Source organism: Dipodomys merriami, unplaced genomic scaffold (assembly GCF_024711535.1).
Source record: "Dipodomys merriami isolate MVZ:Mamm:240054 unplaced genomic scaffold, mDipMer1.0.p SCAF_12, whole genome shotgun sequence".
NCBI classification, from domain to species: domain Eukaryota; kingdom Metazoa; phylum Chordata; class Mammalia; order Rodentia; family Heteromyidae; genus Dipodomys; species Dipodomys merriami.
Genome location: NW_027202493.1, coordinates 29,121,390 through 29,142,362, shown reverse-complemented (window position 1 = coordinate 29,142,362; position 20,973 = coordinate 29,121,390). Strand labels below are relative to the sequence as shown.

Genomic DNA, 20,973 nt, shown 5'->3' with positions numbered 1-20,973 from the left:
CTCTCTCTCTCTCTGTATGTATGTATGTATATATATATATATATATATATATATATATATATAATACATATATATCATATTTTCTTGTTCTATTCACCTACTGAGGGGCATCTGTGTTGGGTCCATATCTTAGCTATACTTGTGCTGGTAGTAAGTATGGCCTCTGTTTGCCCAGAAGTGGGATTGCTGGGTCATAGGGGAGCTCTATGTGGAGTCTTTTGAGGAACCTCCATACCTCTTTCCAGAGTGGTTGAACAAGTTTACAGCCACACTAACAGTGCAATAGGGTTCTCTTTTGGCCACATCCCCTCCAGCATCTGTTGTTACTAGAGTTATTAATTATAGCCATTCTAACTGGGGTGGGGTGGAAGGAATATCAATGTTGCTTTGATTTGCATTTCTGTTATGGCTAGAGAAGTTGAGCATTTCTTCATGTGTCTATTGAACATTCTTTTATTTTTAAATAAGTTGTTTATTACGAAAGTACTGTATAAACAAGGGATTACAATCACATGATCAAGGTAATGAGTACATTTCCTTTTTTATTGTGAAAATAATATACAGAGGGGTTACAATTACTTGGACAAGGTAATGAGTACATTTCTTATCAAGCATTGTTGCCTCCTCCTTTGTTTCTCCTTCCCATCTCCCTCCCCGCCCCCAACCTCCCCATGGCCAAAGTTGTAAAGTTCGTTTTTTGACATAACGACTTGTACATCTCATAGTTGCAATGGGTCCACCTGTATCCCTATTTAAATGATTTGTTTTTTCCCTTCCCCTCCACAAATTATACCAACATCAAATACAATGAAATCAGGGGTTATACTGTGGGGAGGGACATACAAAGCAACAAAGAAATCATCATTTTTTATTGTGAAAATACTGTACGGAGGGGTTACAATTATATGGGCAAGATAACGAGTACATTTCTTAGCACGTATTGTAGCCTCCTCCTTTGTTTCCCCTTCCCATCCCTTCCCATCCTCCCCCCCCGCCCCCCACCCAATTCTCCCCTCCTCTCCCCCCCCCCCCACCAAAGTTGTAAAGTTCGTTTGGACATAACGACTTGTACATCTCATTGTTGCAATGGGTCCACCTGTATCTCTATTTAAATGATTTGTTTTTCCCCTTCCCCTCCACAAATTATACCGACATCAAATACAGTAAAGGCAGGGGTTATACTGTGGGGGAGGGACATACAAAGCAACAAAGAAATAATCTTATAAATGTGTTAGAAACAAACGCATGAAAGAAAAAAAAACATTTGAATACATATTTTAGGGTTCATTTCCCTAACATCACCTTATCTGACCTTTTCTGCTTGACTCAGACATATAATAGACATTGCAAATAAGGGAAACCATGGGCCCTATGTTTCTTTGGGCCTGGCTTACTTCACTTAATATAATTTTTTCCAAGCCTTTCCATTTCCTAACAAATGGGGCAATGTCATTCTTTCTGATGGAGGCATAGAATTCCATTTTGTATATATACCACATTTTCTTGATCCATTCATCTACTGAGGGGCATCTGGAGAAATCATCTTATAAATATGTTAGAAATATGAGTACATTTTTTATAAAGCATTGTTGCCTCCTCCTTTGTTTTTGCCCTACCATCCCTTCCCTCCCATGTCCACAACTACATTCTCTATTGAACATTCTTGAATTACACCACCCCAATTGTTAGGAATTGTAAAGCCTTGGAAAAAAAATCATATTAAGTGAAGTAAGCCAGACCCAAGGAAATATTGGTCCCATGGTTTCCCTCATTTGCAATAATTAGCATATGTCTATGTACATATGGCTATATAAGATGATGCTAATTGAAATGAACCCCAACACATGGACACAAGAGGTCTTTCTTTGTTATTGTTGTTTGTAATGTACTATGTGATTTTTTTTTTGTTTCCTTCCCCCTATGATATATCCCCTGTTGTCACTGTATTTGATTTTGGTACCCTGCATCTTGTATATACATTTGTCCAATTTGGGAAGGGGAAGGGGAATAACAAACACTGAAACAAGAACACAGGATGACCCATTGCAACAATGATAGCCACAAGACAGTATATTGGAAATGAGTGAGGGACATAGAGGAGGGAAGGGATAGTGGGAGAACAATAATGGAGGGGTAACAATACACAACAAGAAATGTACTCATTGTCTTACTCATGTAATTGTAACCCCTCTGTACAGCATCTTTACAATAAAACAAAATTTATAAAAACTACAAAAAAAGAAAATACAAAGAATCCTCAGAAAGGACTAAGCACCTTAAAGGCTAAAAGAAATTTGATTGGCTTATTCCCATCCATGAATTCAAGCTGTTTTATCAAGGGAGATTGAAAATCACATGGCCAATGTTTAGTTTTAGGAGCCCCTACATACATTCTTACCTATTCCTCCTTAAATTTTCATTTAATGACATTTAGTCTTATAAGTCAACTACTGAGTGGATATTGAAAGCATTTTGGAGTTTATATTGTTTCCTATTTTGTAGTTTGATCTCAATTCCTTGTGTATTCTAGGAGATTATAAAACTATTTCAAAAAGAAATCTTACTCTGCATATAAAACAGTAAGAAAATTATAGACGAGGATACTGAAGCATTGTACAGAAGTTCATATAGGAAAATAGAAGATAGATAATAAAAGAGTCCCAGGGATCTGTGATGGAAAGAAGCAGGGGAAACAACACCTAAAAGAAAGTTAGTGCGGCTATACTGGTAACAGACTATGTCCCCAGACTCTGACCAGACTCTGGAGGATGCTATAGGAATCAGATTATGCTGTGCCTTACAGATCACAGTAAAGGCCCAGGTTTCCATACCTCAAGTTGGAGGCAATTCCTATGGTCAAGGTGAGAACTGAAGGTACTTTGAGTAATGCTAATAGCAGTAGGAATGGAGAAAAGTCTAAGAAATATAAGCTAAAAATGTGCAAAGAATTCAGGAAAGGTTTGGTACTGGATATGAATAAAAAGTATTTCTGGAGACTTTGCTAGTTTAAAAAAATAATTTCAATTATTTGACATTCTTGTCTTCAAATTCCCTGCCTCCTTCATGATAGCTGAACTATGTGGCCTTGAAGATGATGTTTAAAACCTGTAGTTCAGTCACAAGATGTAGCAATACTTACCTTCTTTTGCTGTCTTTTGGATCATTCACTCTGGTGAAGCTAGCTATACATCACATGGTGAAGATATGCAAGAAGCTATATGGCAAGCACCAGGCTTTCCTGAAATAGACTTTACCAGTTTCCAAGCTACTGGACTGATCTTAGTGTAGATTGGATCATAGAGATAGATGTACTTTGATAAGATTTCAATATGCTTTAATAAACTGTATAATTTACTATTATTATTTTTATTATTACTTTATTATTCTGAGAAAGTAGGTCTTCAGAAGAGTAGCTCAAGTGAAAATATGTTACACACTGTTTTTGTCTGACAATGGAAATGATTCTTCAACTTAACAAACTTTAATGTAGTTCCAGAGAGCAATAAAAGCCCCTTAAAAGGATTTAGGACACTGCCTGTTTATTTGGAAAGAGCAAAGAGATACATGGAATGTTGGTTTCATAGGATGAGTTTGGCAATGATTCTTCCCTATTTCATTGAGAAGTGTTGGTGTCAAGTTCTCCCTTAAAAGCCTTAAAGAAAAAAGTGGGCTGTGAAACTATCCCATTCTGGGCTTTTCTTGGGAGGTCTTTTATGGTCAATTCAATTTCATTAGCTATCATGGGTCTGTTTAATTGGTTTATTTCTTCCTGGCTCAATCAGTATATATTTATTTTCTCTAGGAATGTATCCACTTTTGCCAGATTCTCTAATTTATTGCCATGGAGGCTTATAAATTACTCCCTTATAAAATTGTGAATTTTGCTTGAATCTGTTTTGACGTTTCCTTCTTCATCTCTGCCCAGCAATCCCACTGCTGGGCTCCAATAGAGCACAAACATTGTTACAGTAAAACCATCAGCACAACCATATCCATTGCAGAACTATTCACCATAGCCAAACTATGGATTCAGCATAGATGTACCTTAATGGATGAATGGATCAAGGAAATGTGATTATATATTTATAATGAAAATTTACTCATCAAATAGAAATGATGTTGTACCATTTTTTAATCGTGAAAATACCATAGAGAGGGGTTACAATTACATGGACAAGATAATGAGTACATTCCTTATCAAGCATTGTTGACTCCTCCTTTGTTTCCCCTTCCCATCCTTTCCCATCTCCCCCCTTCCACCCCTTCCAAAGTTGTAAAGTTCATTTTTCCACATAACAACTTGTACATTTCATTGTTGCAATGAGTCCACCTGTATCCCTATTTAAATGATTTGTTTTTTCCCTTCCCATCCATAAAGTATACCAATATCAAATACAGTGAAAGCAGGAGTTATACCGTGGGAGAGTGACATACAAAGCAACAAAGAAATCATCTTATAAATATGTTAGAAACAATCCCATGAAAGAAAAAAAACATTTGAATACTTATCTTGGAGTTCATTTCATCTAACATCAACTTATCTGTACCATTTTTAAGGAAAGGAAATGACTTGTTAAAGTTATGATAAGCAAAGTAGGAACCCCCCCTCATTTGTGGTAGCTAAGATATGCTTATAAATCTACAAGTAAACACACTGGGTGGTATAAAAGTGGTCACAAATAAATTAATTGAAATATAATCGACTCAATGGAGAACTCAAGTAGTATAATCTTGTAGAACAACTAGGAAAAAAATCAACAAACTGAACACCTAATCAGGTATTAGCTAAGCAATTATAACTAAGTAAAATTAAATTCACAAAACACCTTTAAGTATATTTTAGTTGAATGCTTATAATGATTGCATTCAAAATTATAAATGTAGATAGTTGTTATGCACTAATTATTACAGAGACAGCAACATATGCCACATTTGTTTATTTTGTTGATTCATAAATGCCAGTTTCATTCAGAATCCCAATAGCAGCATGTCAGGGACATAATTGCGACTGCTTCTTGGTAATTGAAGCCTCTGATTTCTTAAGATGAATGACATACTGGAGACTATTTCTCATAAGTATTGTGGCTCCTCTTTTCCTTCTGAAAAGGAAGATTTTTTTTCTTTTCTCTCTAACATATCTAAAAAGACTTCTTACCTTAGCCTCCAGGGTTGGCAACCTTTTTTTCAAATAAAGGCCATTTGAATATTCATAACATCACTTGAAGGCCATGCAAATGATCAGCTCAGGCAGACAAAGGTAGGCAACCATAAAAAAGAAAATGTGTCTGTGGTGTCATAGACCGAAAGATCTTTCAGGCCTTAGATGGCCTGTGGGATGGACATTCTCCACCCGTCCACCCCTAGTTCTTCCTACAGAGTTGTATTTTATTTTGCCAGTTGGGGGGCTTGAACTCAGGGTCTGGGCATTGTCCCTAAGCTTTTGTGCCCAAGGTAATTCTCTACCACTTTGAGCCACAGCGCCACTTCTAGTATTGGTGGTAGTTAATCAGAGTCTCACAGACTTTTCTGCCTGGGCTGACTTTAAACCACAATCCTCAGATCTCAGCCTCCTGAGTAGCGAGGAATACAGGTGTGGACTACCAACACCAGATTCTTAAAAAATGTGTGTATTCACCACATATGCATATACACAGCCTGTAACACATACACAACCCATAAAACATATACACACCATAACACATATACACATCATAACACGTACACATACCACACACAGGCACATACCACACACAACACATACATCCACAACATATCATAACAAGACACACGCAGCATGCAGTTTTTTTATCATATCTATTTTTTTAATACTTGAAAAGTGACAAGAGAATTTTCTGTTTTTGGAATATAGGTCTCAGAGAGTAATAAAACTTTTGATTTCCAACCAAATAAAAACTTGGAAGTTGAGATCTTCTTGAAATAGCAGATTCGATGTTTTCTTCACTTAGAGAAGAGACAGGGCACCCCAGAGTTATAATAGCAATCATTCACAATTCAGTGAGGCCTGGTCATTGTAAATTTGATAGAACAATTTTGCTTGAGGAAGTTTTATCAATGCTTTTGCTTAAACCCCATGCCCTTCACATTTTCTCTCCTTTGCTGACCCAGAAATGAGCTCTTCTCAACGTAATTTCTACAAAGAGGCCACTATTTATATCAGAAATGTACATGGGTCTATTACTTACTGATTTTCATTATTGATACGAAATATTTCTAAACCATAATCCTTTCTCTGAGACTAGAAACTTCCTATCTGAGAGTAGAGATTATGTTATAGAATTTATTTCATGAGGAATTAATGGGGCAAATAAATAGTACAAATATGCTATTTTGGAGTAGTGATAAAAATGGATCATTTGAAGTTCAACCCAAGGTAAGTTTGTTCTTTATATTTTCCAACATACCTCAATAATTTTAACTTACCAAAACCACATTGAAAATGGTTTCAGCAACATTTTTTATAATCACTTCAAAATTATTATATAAAGCCAGTCAAGTAAAGCTGATCAAATATTATGTTTCTCTTCTGAATTTTATTTATATGTACACCTCCTAAATTTCACAAAGTATGTTTTAAAAAGTAAGTTTCATTTTAGTCTGCTGTAAGTGCTTTATCCCCCCCAAAAATAAACAACCCAGAGAATTCCAGTAATAATTAAAAGCACCTTAATCTCATCATCTATGAATGAGCAGTGAAAACTGAAATAATCTTTGTAATTTAGGTTTTAAATTTAGTAGTATTTACAAGGGGAAAACCACAGAAGTAGAGCTGCTCTAGTTTGAACTCTCTAGGTCTTATTTGTGACTAATTTTGCTTGCACTGATACCTATTAAGAAATATTTTATCAATTCCAAATCATTAAGATTCATGACATAAAAGCATAAGTTCAAGCACCAATCTCTAAAGTGTCTGCATCAGTAAAGAAATACACACAGAATATTAAAAAGGAGCCCTCCTAAATTCTTTTTTCCCCCTAAGTAGTACTGAATCAGCAGAATAATGATATTATTATGGCAGTTCTTCTCAGGTGTGGGACTGTCAATATTTATGTCAATGTCACCTTCCAACAGAAGGTGTTCTGGCTTAGTATGTTTTGGAGATGCTGGACTGTTTTCTTCCTGTGGTTCACGAAACAACCACTATGCCTGCCTGCCAACTTTTTTCGAGAGAGAGAAATGGATAGCTCAAACAAGGAAGCAAAATGATGTTCAAAAAGTGGTAAACACACACACAAAAAAAAGCATTAACAATAGGTATGATGTGAATTTCCTTCTAGTGAAAATTGCCCTATATCTCAAACTTGTCATGGGATTGTATTGTCTTAAAATTTTCAAAGAGAACAGAGAATAGAATGTCACAACAACTGATGTTCATGTTACCATTAAAGCTAATACTCAGTATACACGTGACACTCAAAGCTCAGGTTAGATATTAGCTAAAATTTCTTCCCACATATCTTCAGTTTCTCCATTTCTGCTCTTCTCCTATTTCCTTCTTCTATATTTTTTAACCTTCTATCTATAATCTTAAACTATTTGGGGCAAAAAATATTTATAGTTGTCAAAGAAACAAATAGTTTAGATGGCCCTAGGCTACATAGCTATTTCTTGGGGCAAAATGCAAATTTTGATTCAGAAATTTATGATTGTTCATTGTAGCTTTAAGAAGAGCCCAAAGTATTGATTTTTCATTCATAAAATGGCTACATGTTGCATATCACCACTCTAGATGGATTATGGATATATGTATGTACATGTGCATACATATATACATGTGTACATATACATATGTATACATGTATATAAAATTTGTTTATACTATTGTTCCTTTTCTTTCCCTCCCAGCCTTTCTTCATTCTTTTACTTTGTTTCTCTTTGCTTCTTCCTCTTTTATTCTTTCTTCTGTTCCCCTCCTTCCTTCCTTCCTTCCCTTTCTTTTCTTTCTCTTAATACTTCACACCTGCTGTGCCACATAAACCATGTCCCCCAGCTCTTTTTGCCTTAGTTATTTCTTTGGACAGGTCTCACTTTTTACTTGGAGCTTGTCTCAGATCATGATCCTTCTACAGAGCTGGCACTACAGGCCTACTCCATCACATTGGACCCAGTTGCTTTTATTTTCTATTTCACCATAGTACTGTCATCAGCCTGGTTAATATGGTATAATACGATTATTACTATAGTATACTCCTCACATTCAATTAGTGGCAATTTGTCATCTGTGATAGCTGTCCTTTCTTTCCATCTTTGGAATATCCCATCATATTGTCCATAAACGACTTCCTCCGGAGCCAGTCTTTCTCCCCACTGACCAACACAATCTGATCATTCCCCTTTCTTTCTGATAATAATCCCTGTTCTTCACGTTAGTGACTGAGTTCACTATGGTGATAGTAAAACATACCTAGAGCATCTTCCACTCTCTAAAAGGTATTCTTAAGAATGTAAAGAAGCATTTCTCTTTATAATATACTGGCCAGAACTTGGCCCCAGGACCCACAAACAGAAACTGAGAAATATTTAACACCTTGAAAGTATCTTTAAAATGAAGCTGCTTTTCCTGTCTGATGGATGTAAATCAGCCCCCATGACTGGAATCAGAGTATCTACCTTGGATTTTAAAGAAGAAATCCTACAATAAGGATGGTAAAACAAAAGAAAGATGGAAAACATTTCCACTTCAGACTTACTCTTCTCACTTCCACAGTTTTTCTCTCTTTTTCTTACTATCTCTCTTTTTTAGTGTTCAAGAGAAGAAAAATCTGTGTGTGTCAGTTGTGGGGCTTGAACTCGGGGCCTGGGCCCTGTCCCTGAACTTTTCAGTTCAAGGTGATGCTATACCACTTTGAAGCACAGATTCACTCCCTGTTTTTAAGTAGTTAATTGGAGATTAGAGTCTTACAGACTTTCCTGCCTGAGCTGGTTTCAAACTGAAATCCTCAGGTCTCACCCTTGTGAGTAGCTAGGCTTACAGTTGTAGTAAGAACAACCCAGCAAAAATGCTTTATTAAACCAGTGCTATCATGCACTTTGTATTCTGAACTAACAATGATTAAAAGACTCTCTTCCTCTTTTTGTATTTTCCTGCAACTCAGTACCTCTATCTCCCTCTCTCTGTCTCTCTTTCTCTCTCACACCCACACTCACTGTAATAGGTTTTACATATAAAATTGACTTTGCAATGGCGGCTACTAGCAGTGTTAAATGACATAGGAAATTATAGTTGAAATGCTAGAAATACTTTTTAGCAAAATAGAAGTGATAATATTTTAACCCTTTGAGTTTAGAAAACAACTACTTTGTATATAGCCCTATATATTATTATAGTTTAAGATAGTATACTTAAATACATCACTGGTCAATAGGAAATGAACACACAGTCTTCCAAGAACTAAGTCTGCATGAGGAACAATTCTGCAAAATTCATTTTTTAAAAATTCAGTCAGGGGCTTGAACTCTGGGCCTAGGTGCTGTCCCACAGCTCTTCCAAGGCAAGCTCTCTACCACTTGAGCCATAGTACCACTTCTGGGTTTTTGGTGGTTTGTTGGAGATAAGAGTCTCATGGACTTTCCTGCCCGGGCTGGCTTTGAACTTTGATCCTCTGCCTCCTGAGTAGCTAGGATTACAGGTATGAGCCACCAACACCCAGCTAGATTCATTCATTTTTAAAGGCATCAATACCATCTTTCTCAATGATATTTTTGAGCTGGAATTTTAGTTTGCTCTAGAAATTTGAATTGTTTCATAACAGTTACACTTTCATGGTATAATCTTTGCTGTCAATTGACATATATTATGACCATGCAGAGACACACACGGAATGATATACACTTTGGCCTTTTAAAAGAGAGGAAACTATCAGTTCATATGTATCATTTAGGGGAAATAGTTAAACTGTACAAAAGATGTAATTTTCTACTGCAATCTCCGAAGGAAGCAGCAGAGATCTGCTGCACAGTCCATGTGTTTGATGATATTCACTCTTTAAGCTTTTCAGGAAGAAAGAGATACCTAAATCCCAGGGATTTAAGGAAGAAAGGGGGATTCTCTAGCTTTTCAAGTATTTTAAGGTTAATATAAAGAAACAACATGAAGTAGAAGAGAGATTTCTAATAGTTCAATCTACATAAACCTCTGCTTTGTCTATTATTCACAGTAAATAAATCCAGAGGCTAATTAAGAGCACCAGGAGGTTCACTTATTTGTACTCTGCAGCAAGAACTGCCTAAAAAAGGGAAGGATTTTAGCATTTTAGTGGAGTAAAGATGTCTATTTTTATAGAAAAATGATTAAATAGCTATTAGAAATATTGTTTAATGCATATTAGTGTTGTATTATTCATAAGGATGTAATTTGTAGAGGTGTGTTGTTTTACAGTTCTGAGAGTTACATATTTCACATCTTTTTAATCTCTTAAGTAAAATATTTCCTATAATTTTGTGAAAAGTAATGTCTCTTCTTGGATTGTTTTGTTTATTCTTCTAATAAATAAATTGCAGGCTTTCTGCTTTGAAAGGAACAAGCATAATTTAAATGATAGAAGTCAACAAATACTTGTGGAAAGGACACAATGAAAAAAAGAAAAAGAAGAAAGAAAGGAAAGAAAGAAGAAAAGAATACTGAGATAAATACACACAAACACACACACGTACATCAATGCACATTTTCTTCTTAAAATAAAGCCATAATAATAAATCATTTTTTGAGGGGGCCTGGTCGTGGAGCCTGAACTCTGGGCCTGGGCACTGTCCCTCAGCTCTTCAGCTCAAGGCTAGTGCTCTACCACTTGAGCCACAGAGCCACTTCCGGCTTTTTTCTTTTTGTTTATGTGGTGCTGAGGAATTGAACCCAAGGTCTCATTCATGCAAGGCAAGCGCTCTACCACTGAGCCACTTTTCTCAGCCCAATAAATCATTTTTAATAAAGAAAAAGTATTCAAATAAACATTTGCTGATATTTTCTAATACTAGAGGAAAGTCTGTAAATCAGTAGAATCTAAATTAAAAATAATATTAATGTTCTTCATTTCAAAGAATATGACTCCCATTGTAGACATGACATGCTATTACAAAGTTTTCCACATCTTCCCTTTCACCTATGGACTATCACCAACATTAAAGTGCTTCATCTGCTCATCTTTTTCTATGAAGAGCTGAAGATTCATTTTCTGAAGATCTTTGCTCTGAAGAGTTAATAGTCGCTTCGGTTCAAATGAAGACATTTCCTTTTCTCAGTATTTTGTAATTGCTGCTCATTTTTGGTAGCCATTCATGATTAAGTTTTCTGTAATTGTCTGAGAAAAGAGTCTCTTGGGAATAATTCATTCAATGCATATGAACATATAGATTAAAAGACAAAATGAATTTTCTGTAACATCATTGGTCCTCATTTGATCAAGGGAATTGTAAGTTTGTCAGCAATTTTGATCGTAGAATTATGATAGATGCATCAGTAAACATTTAAATATTAGACTTTGGTAATACGCTCTAATATCTAACTGATATTATTATTTAGCATTTTCTCTTTCTTATGCTTCCTCTTTCAAGAGCAAGTGATCTATACAAAGTAAATCACAAAAATAAAATACTGCCTTAAAGATATTTTTACATGTAGGATGGTGATTCTCTATAATTGTTATCACATGAAAGATTATTGATGGTTTGGCAATATTTAAAAGATAAGCCATCGTAATACAAAAGCTCAATATACTTTTGTATAGAGAAAAGTGAGATGCAGGGTGAATAGTGGAGAAGTGTAAGAGTTAAAGCATTTTCTCTGTGTTGTATTTTTGGTGGAAATGAGAGGCAAAGGGCAAGTGTAAATATATTACCACAATGAAATAAAATTAGGAGTGAAGAAAAATCCGACAACAAATATCACACCAAAACTTTTTGTGAATGCTATTAGAGGATAATAACATTGTGATTTTGTTTATGCTTGAGGAGAATTATTTATTGAAATTGTTCATTAGCTTTTGGGGGAAAAACTGTGCTCATAATTAATTAATTAATTCTGTCAGTGTGTAAGGAATTCCATTGAGGCATGGAGAGAGAACTGGAAATATGTGATTGAACTGCCCTGAAGAAAGTCACACACTTGCCATGTGTCCGCTGGCATGGGGAAGCAACATCCTCACCTCAACTTGGTGGGGGCCGGGAATCAGAGCTGGTTTCTTAGAGAGAGAGTGAAGATAGTTGAATAGAATTTGTGAGGGGAGCTGGCAGTGTGGCTTAGTGGTAGAGCTTGCTTCGCATGCATAAAGCCCTGGGTTCATTTCCTCAGTACCACATAAACAGAAAAGGCCAGAAGTGATGTTGTGGCTCAAGTGGTAGAGTGCTAGTCTTGAGCAAAAAGAAGCTCAGGGACAGTGTCCAGGCCCTAGTTCAAGCCTCAGGACTGAGGAAATAATATAAAAGTAAAATAAATAGAATCCACATTTTTCTCCCAGTCATGGAGGGTATCTGAATTGGCCATTTCATTGAGGATCAAATCATTCACCTTCTTTCAGCTTCCCACTTGAAACATTTGTGGCAAATCTAAACAAGTAAACAGGGGGCTGACTTTGCTTGCTGATGACTTCCTTACACCCCACTGATCATTCTTAATCATTCCTGATTTTTTATTTATGACATTTTACTTTTGCTACAATTATCTTCCAATTCATTCTAATTACTGTTTTGTGATGGTACTGGTGCTTGATCTCAGGACCTGATTACTATGACTTAGCTTTTCCACTCAAGGCTAATACTCTAGCCACATCCCTACCTGCATGGTTTGGGTGGTTAATTGGAGACTAGGATCTCATGGACTTACTTACTGTGGCCTATTTCTGCTGCCTTCTGAGGAGCGAGGATTGCAAAAGCATTAGCCAGTGGTCCCCAGCTTGAAGGATTTCTTCATAGCAGCATTGATTTTAGTTTTATATACAAACCCACTAATTTCTGAACTGAAAAATATCCTAACATCAGCACTACTAAGATCCTACTTTATAGCAACTCTAAATTTCATTTTACAAAAGATAAAAAGCTTATTTTTATCTAACATCATAGGTCAACAGTAGAAGTCATAGAGATATTACTATAAATGACATCTCTGAGTTTCTTGCAAATGTAGATAGGTGAAATTATGAAAATCAGATAGATGAAGTGATGAAAATCATTCAGCAATGACATTAATAAGGACAGCAGCTACTTGAACTTTATTCATGGAAAGTCATCAGCTTCTGAGAATTATACATCTAATAGAAAGTAATTGTTAATGTTTTCTATTATTTTTAGGACTAATATTAAAAGCCTGGCAGTAGGTAAGTTATGCCAACTATTTATTTATTTTCATTTTCTTTTTAAAATTTTATTGTAAATGTGCTGTACAAAGGGTTTACAGTTACACGAGTAAGGTAATGAGTACATTTCTTGTCGAACATTGTTACCCCCTCCTTTGTTTTTCTCCTACTATCCCTTCCCCCCCCCACCTCTCTCTCACCCCTCCCCCAGAAATCATACAGTTCATTTCCAACATAGTGTCTTGTGAGTATCATTGTTGTAATGGGTCATCCTGTATCCTTGTTTCAGCATTTTGTTTTTCCCCTTCGTCTCCCCAAGTTAGATAAATGTGTATATAATATACAGGTACCAAAATCAAATACAGTAAAAAGCTGAAAAGTTCTAGTCAATTCCAAAGAAGTCAAATGCCTTGCTTTATGTCTTTATTTCTAGGTTATGATCTCAAAATATAGAACTCTCTGATAAGTATCATAAGTATCATGATAGAGTAAAATGATAGATCATTACACTATGAGGTGTATAACCTCAAGGTGTACACCAGAGTTATATTTTTAAAGCCAGGAATGATGACTTATGCTTTTAACCTTGTTGTTTGGAGGCAGAGGTCAGGAAATTGCAGCTAGAGATTAGTCTGTCTTCACCAATGGTAGTTCACAAATGTGTATCCATCGTTCTACTGATATAAAAAAGTATAAGTAGGAGGATGGAAGTTCAGGTTATCCCAACCATGAAGCAAAACCCTATTTCAAATAATAAAAATAACCAGCACAAAATAAATCTGACAGAGTTCTTCATGTGGTACATCTCCTGCCTAGCAAGTGTGAGGACTACTTTAATTTAAACCCCAGTTTTTAAATAATCATATTTTAATGCACAAAGTAAAGATATATAGGTGGTACAAAAACCACACAAGGAAATACTGAGTGTAAATCTTGTATTGAAATTTCAATAAAATTTCAATACTCTTAGAAAATGTCTGAAAAATGCTAAAGGCAACATTGAAAAATTGAGAAACCAATGCATAATCATGGTATAATTGGGTGTTCATTTGTACTTCATTACACGATACACAATTTCAGTTTCTTATCAGATAAAGGAAAAGAAAATCCCTCACTATTTACTAGATCGCTTCCAATTTCTATCTACTTTACAGCTTCTACTTGGAGTAGGTAATGTCTTCTAAGGAGTTTTGTTTCATTCTGTATTTTTATGAGACTGGATTCCTTTTTACATAAAAATAACAGATTTTAATGAATGTCACAGGTAGATGTGAGAGATAGGCAGATGTTCTATCAAGTTGATTCATTGTGTGTTGAGAATCTACTCTATTCATGACATCAAATTAAATATTATGGAGGTAAAACAAAAAAATCAGAAATAATTATTTTCTTGGTCAGGCATGGTGAAAAATGCGTATAAGTCTGCGATTCAAAAGGTGGAGGAAGAAAGATTCAAGTTTGTGGTCAGTACAGGAAAAATAAAACTAAAAAGCTAGGTGCTACTGGCTCACATCTGAAATCCTAGCTACTCAGGAGGCTGAGATCTGAGGATCACAGTTTAAAGCCAGCCTGGGAAGGAAAGCCTCTTATCTCCAATAAACCACTCAGAAAACAGGAAGTGGTACAATGGCTCAAGTGGTAGAGTGCTAGCCTTGAGCTGAAGAGCTGAGAGACAATACCCAGGCCCAGAGTTCAAGCCAAACAGAAAAGAAAAGAAGAGAAGAGAAAAGCAAAGAAATCAAAACAGTCTAGGTTGGCCCTTAATTCAATCATTTTTACACAAAAAAACATGAAATAAGAAAAAAAGAAAGAAAATAAAAAAGAAGGAAAAAGAAATAATATGATCATATTCTCATAGAACTTATAATTTTGAAGGAGACAGATATTTGAATGAAAAACATAACCACGAATTAAAAAGTGATGGCATGTCTTCTCTCTTCTATTGTGATATGTTATTAGACCTTCAGCTTTTATTCATATTTATTTGTTTATTTATTTACAGAAGTTACAGAATTCCACAGGCAATATGAAACTAGAGCATGTAAGCTTCATGCATGGAGCACTGGCCTGGAAAATGCTGCTAATCCAAACCATACTTCAAATATAGGCATAGTTTCCATAAGCAAGAAAGCCATCTTAAGTGGAAGAAACAGCAAAACCCAGAGGCAAATATTTATGGAGGCAAATGTAGGAAAAAAACAAGTTCATTTTGACTTAGAAAAAATAAGTCTTGTTATTAAAATTATCTTATAAATATTTTCTTCTGAGAAATAGAATTCTTTATTTCTGGTAATTTTAAAGATTAAGGGGTTGTGTCAGAGATGTTAATTTTTAGTGATTCTTAAATTTAAATTTACCTCTAATTTAATATCGGTCATCCTGAGTTGGCAGTAATTTTATGATGTGAGAAGAACTTCAGGATATAGTTGTATGTCCTAATTGATGGCAGCTAATTTTGTGGGACCTCATAAAGATTTTTCCATCATTTATATTTAAAGTTCTTCCATCTAGTAAACTATTCCTAGAGAATATTAATAAGCTGTAGATTTTATGCCATTTCTAATGGTACCAAGTCCTCCAGTACATTCAATTGCCTGTGATGTGCTGTAATGACTTTCTCCTTGAAGTATCTCTGGTGTTGAAATTCTAAAAGCACTTAAGAAATGCACTATAATTTAGTTTTTTTATTACTGACGTTTCTCAACATCCAAGCATTGAAACTTTGTTTTCTGAGGATGTGTGTTGTTGCCATGCAAGTTTAGGCTAGCTTTATCTTCTGTCATTAAACACCTGGCATTAGCTCAGTGTTTTTGCTGGAGAAGTTCTGGTATGGACTTTTTCCCTCCCTCCACTTTGGAGATGGTTAGCTTGTCCTCCTTCCTGGAAATCTCCTCATGCAACAAAACAAATCCATAAGTTATGTCATTGTCTTCATGGGAAATTATAACACCAAAGAAAACCCAAAAATACTACCTCAAAACCAAAGACATATGCCAATAGGTACAGTTGACCCAAACATAAACATACTCCTACTGCAAAGGTTTGGTGGTATAATGAGGGAGAATTCACTTTATATGCTTCATGATGCCAGCAGTACAAAATAATTCCCTTAAATTTCCTGAGAAAACTGAAGTAACAGTGAAGGAGCTAGGCTATGAGGTTTTTACACGAGACCATTTATGATTTTATTTAGATGAAAAAGGGGAAGAATCATGTATTATTAGTGACATAATTTAAAAGAAACTTTATAGATTTTTGCTCCTAAGCTTGATTCTGTAAATCATTGTAATAGCTAAAGTTAATACTTTGAAGTATATTTTTCTTCAATATGTTGCATAAGAAAACCGAGATAAAAACACTAAAAGGGAAACATCTCATTCTCAATAAATATAAGAAGATAAAAAAACCAAGGAAATTAAAGCTGAAATTTTATAGGTTTTGAAGCAAACCAAGAAAATGTCTTATTTCTGATTATCATAACTTCTGAAATTCGCACCTTCAGTTTTTGACAGGACATAGTATAATTTATTCAAGCAGCAAACTTACGTTGTATCAAACTGTGAAGATAAAAACTAAATGAGGTAAAGATAATTGATTCAGATGAGTTATTTCTGTCAGGTTTTGTGCTTTGGGAATTTATTCTGTAAGCTTTTAATTATTATCACTTATCTGAATTTCAAAGAGCTAAACACAGATGGTTTTTCTTTAATTTGTTAATATGAAAACTAAAAGCTATGCAAGAATTACTTAATAAAACAACAATATATGAGCAAAACATAAAATCTTAATATATTTCACTATGTAAAAATTCATATTCCTTATATTCTACAACATTCTCACTTTTTAATACTCTTTAAAATTTCCCTTTAAAATTTCCTATACCTGATGCATTATGATGGTGAAGTTTATTATTTATCTAATGTATTAGTGTTTATCTAAGTTTATTAGCTATATATCCTTTGTTCTGTAGACTTTACCTAACTTTGTTAATCTTATTTAAAATTTAAGAATTGTGGAGGTATAGAAGAGATGAAATATCTATGTACTTAAATGATAATCAAAGAAAATGGTAGACATTTTATAATAAATAGCAACATTGCACTAACCAAGTTTATGCTAGAAAACAACAGGAACTCAAACACTGCTGATAGGAATACAAACTGACACAACTACTTTGGAAACCTAGCAGTATTTGATAATGCTAAATGTGAACATATCCATGCTCAACCGGAAATCCAAGTCCTCTCCTGTTGAAATGGATACAAAATGTGTATGTGTTATCACCATGCATAACGCTCAAATGCATATATAACATTTCTGCATTACCAAGACTTGAAATATCCAACCATAGGAAAGGACGAAGTTAACTGTGATGTATTCATACAGTGAACTACCATATAGTCAGGAGAATGAGTTATTTTCAGTGATATTCTAGAATTCTAAAATAGCTAAAATAGTGAAGATTAAGTCAAATAATGTTCAGAAACATATACTTGAAGGAATGTATAAAGTTCAAAAGCAGAAAATACATAATTGTTGCATTAATTAGCAGAGCAATCACCTGTGGACAAGGTAATACCTGGGAAAAGATAGGGGTAGGTAGAAAGGGCAGTTAATTTCACAGGGATACTGAATAAATTTGTGATCTCCTCTCCTGGGTCTATTCGCTTTATTGAAGTAGAAATTTACTGGGGTATTTTCACTGTATATGTGTGTGTATGAACATATATGTGTATATACACATACTTATATGTCATATCTCAACAAAATGAACACTATTAGAAATCTATTAAAATGTTTCTATGAGGAAACTTTAATTATAAATATTGATAGATTCTGATTATTCTTTTTGACTTCATATTGCCCTGGAAAGAGTTTCACAAACTTCATTGAAATAAAAGAAAGACATTTTGGCAGGCTGCAACACAATAGGTTTATTATAGTAAGTAATAATGCATTTTATATTTCAAATAACAAGAAACGGACCTTGAATGAATATTCATCAGAATCTGATAAACATTTGAGGTAATAGGCAGGTTAGACATTATGACTTGATCATTACACAATGTGTACATTTCTCAGAACATTACATAGTACCTGTAAGTATGATCAGTCCTGTGAACCAATTGGAAACCAAAAAAACTTTAAAAATAATAATTAAATTCAGAAATAAATGAGTAGGTGTAATAACTAACACTATGTCTTTGTCTTTATTTTTTCCTTTACTTGTGTCCACTTTGTTCAATATATCATAAGTAGACTTAATGAGCAAATAAAGGTCTTGAAAGCTGTTTAATTTACAAGTGATTTCCAGTAGAGGGACCTTCTCTTTCTTTGGTGTGAAATTCCTCTTTTCAAGAGCCATCACTGAAAGTGAATATATTTAATTTTTACAAGTCATTGAAGTTCTTCATAGAATATGAGCTAGTCTCATGTAAGTCTAGTCTAAGGTGGAAAACTATTATTTATTAATGGAATAATATTGTATGAAGAATATACACTATATATCTAATCTATCTTTATAAACTTCAATACTAGATATGCCTTCCATAAATCCTTTGTAGAATGTATTAATAAAACAAACAGGTCTAACTAAAATAGCTGGTATTAGTGAAGATATGTAATTATAACCACAATCATCAAACTGAAACACCTATCTTGTAAATGTCAATGAAACTAGTCACCGATCAGATCCAATGATGATAGCTATGTATCTAGCAAGGCATTGTAACAAATGCCAGAGTGAATTGCATTATACAAACTTGATCTCAGTGACTAAAGCAGCTTAGTTACTCAGCCTAAATAGTTATCAAGTAAACCAAAGAGATTTCTTTGAAAAATGTATAATATCACTTATAACATTAAACATAAAAATAAATATGACATGATCAGCTTCTAGCAGAAAATAAGTTCTGTACTCTTCCCATTCATTTTTCATAAATGTAAAAGCTTCATACACATTTTGTTTACTATACATGAAATTTCTGGCTATTTAAGAGCTATAAAAATTGCTGAATCATATTAAAACATTTTTACTGAAATAGTTTGTTCAAAATGGTTCAAACCCCAATTTTAGAAAAATATTAATAACAAGAAATATAATAACCTTCTCAACTAGTTTTCATTGTATATAATCATATCAAAATAATATCACTTTCTATAAAATGTCTTATGACATATCATATGGTATTTAAAGTAGTCCAAAGAGTAAAAGTTGACATCTTAACCCAGAAAAGAATACTGTATATTTTGAATAGAAATCAGAGTATGCATATGTAACTCTAATTATTTAGCTTCAGCTCCACTGAAAAACTTATCAGTCTTAAAATGGAAATCTTGTGGTAATTAGATGGTAATTGTAAAATAAAAATTATATTGGTGGTTCAAACATTTATATGAGCAGTATCGTGCATTTCTTTGCTTTATCTTTCTCTTTTCTCTTTTCTCTTGCAATTTTTGATTCAGGAAAGGGACTAAATTATTTTATCCATTTCCTAATCTCTCAAGCTTACCGAACACTACTATAATGTAAAAATATAATGTGATAAGTTTTCCAACAATTTCATAAACTATACATTTACCATAATGATTTCTTCAAATAGATAGTTCAGGCACAAGAACATAGCTAATGACTTATTTATAATATTGCCTTCCTGCATTTCTAAACTAGGTCATTACAAACTAGTACCTACAAGGCCTTTATTTTTTGATCATTTCATTTAATATCTGGATGCATATGCAATATTCAGTTTCTCTGATCAATATATTTGTATGCTCTGTATTTCTGCCTTAACAAATGTTTCATAACTTTTAATAAGGAACAAACTCCCGAAATACACAATTCACTTAAAAAATGAAACTCTCCAAAACAAACAAACAAACAAAAGCCATATGTGAGATGTCAGCTTTGGAAATAATTTGCCTTTGTCGAGTAATCTCAGCTGTAAATAGCACAAGATGCCTGCTATGAGAACACACGATCAAAGGGACAGTCCCAGCAAGTCAACCAAGCTGGGCACATTCCCCAGCGCCAACCATAACAAGTGGCTGCTACTGAAGGCATCCGCTTATTGAGTTCTTCTGGCGGTAAAAGCGAGGCCACTTACCTGAGTAACAATGCGGCTTCCCAGAAGTAAAATCCAGAAACTAACGTCCTAAAGTGTCTCACGTGGGCCATGATACGGAGCAATGTTCACGATCCCGAAAGTAGTCTTATTCAAGGCATGGGACACCCAGAAGACAGGCAAGGAAGACGTTCCATCGAATCCACCGGGTTCTCCTGGAGATGGATGTCCGGGTAGCTTCAGCACCTTAGACAGCTCCCCGCAGTGCCCGGAGACCCTGGAGGAAACGCAGCAAATTTTCCTTCGCACCCTTTGCCTGAGCAGACTGCGAGCCCAGGGGGGAGTGTCAGTGTCACCACGGAGCGAGTGGTTTACCCCGTGGAGCCAGAGGAAGGGACGAGAAGAAGAAGTGCATGCGGTGCCTAGGTGGTGAGCAACAGTTCAACGAAGCTCTATCTGCAAAGAACGCTCTCCTCTGCTCTTGGATCAGACCCAAGGCTGGAGGAGGAACTGCAGCCGCAGCCAAGCAAGGATGCTTTTCCACCTGGTCCAAACGCCGCCCGCCAGCGCCGCTGGAGTCTCGCCTTCCACCTTTGGTGAAGATGCAG

The 20,973-nt window shown here is 34.9% G+C and overlaps 1 protein-coding gene across 2 annotated transcripts in view; it reads right to left on the bottom strand.

The window, feature by feature from the left end:
• The window catches only part of Glra3 (glycine receptor alpha 3), a 126,512-nt gene extending 106,023 nt beyond the window's left edge, over positions 1-20,489 (bottom strand). The window contains exon 1 of one of the 2 annotated variants that reach the window (XM_070015991.1): positions 20,408-20,489. In XM_070015991.1, coding sequence (XP_069872092.1) covers positions 20,408-20,478 — 71 coding nt within the window. In that variant the 5' untranslated portion in view covers positions 20,479-20,489. The remainder of the gene's footprint in view (positions 1-20,407) is intronic. The other variant, XM_070015992.1, reaches the window with a different exon arrangement.
• Between the last annotated feature and the right edge of the window lie 484 nt (positions 20,490-20,973).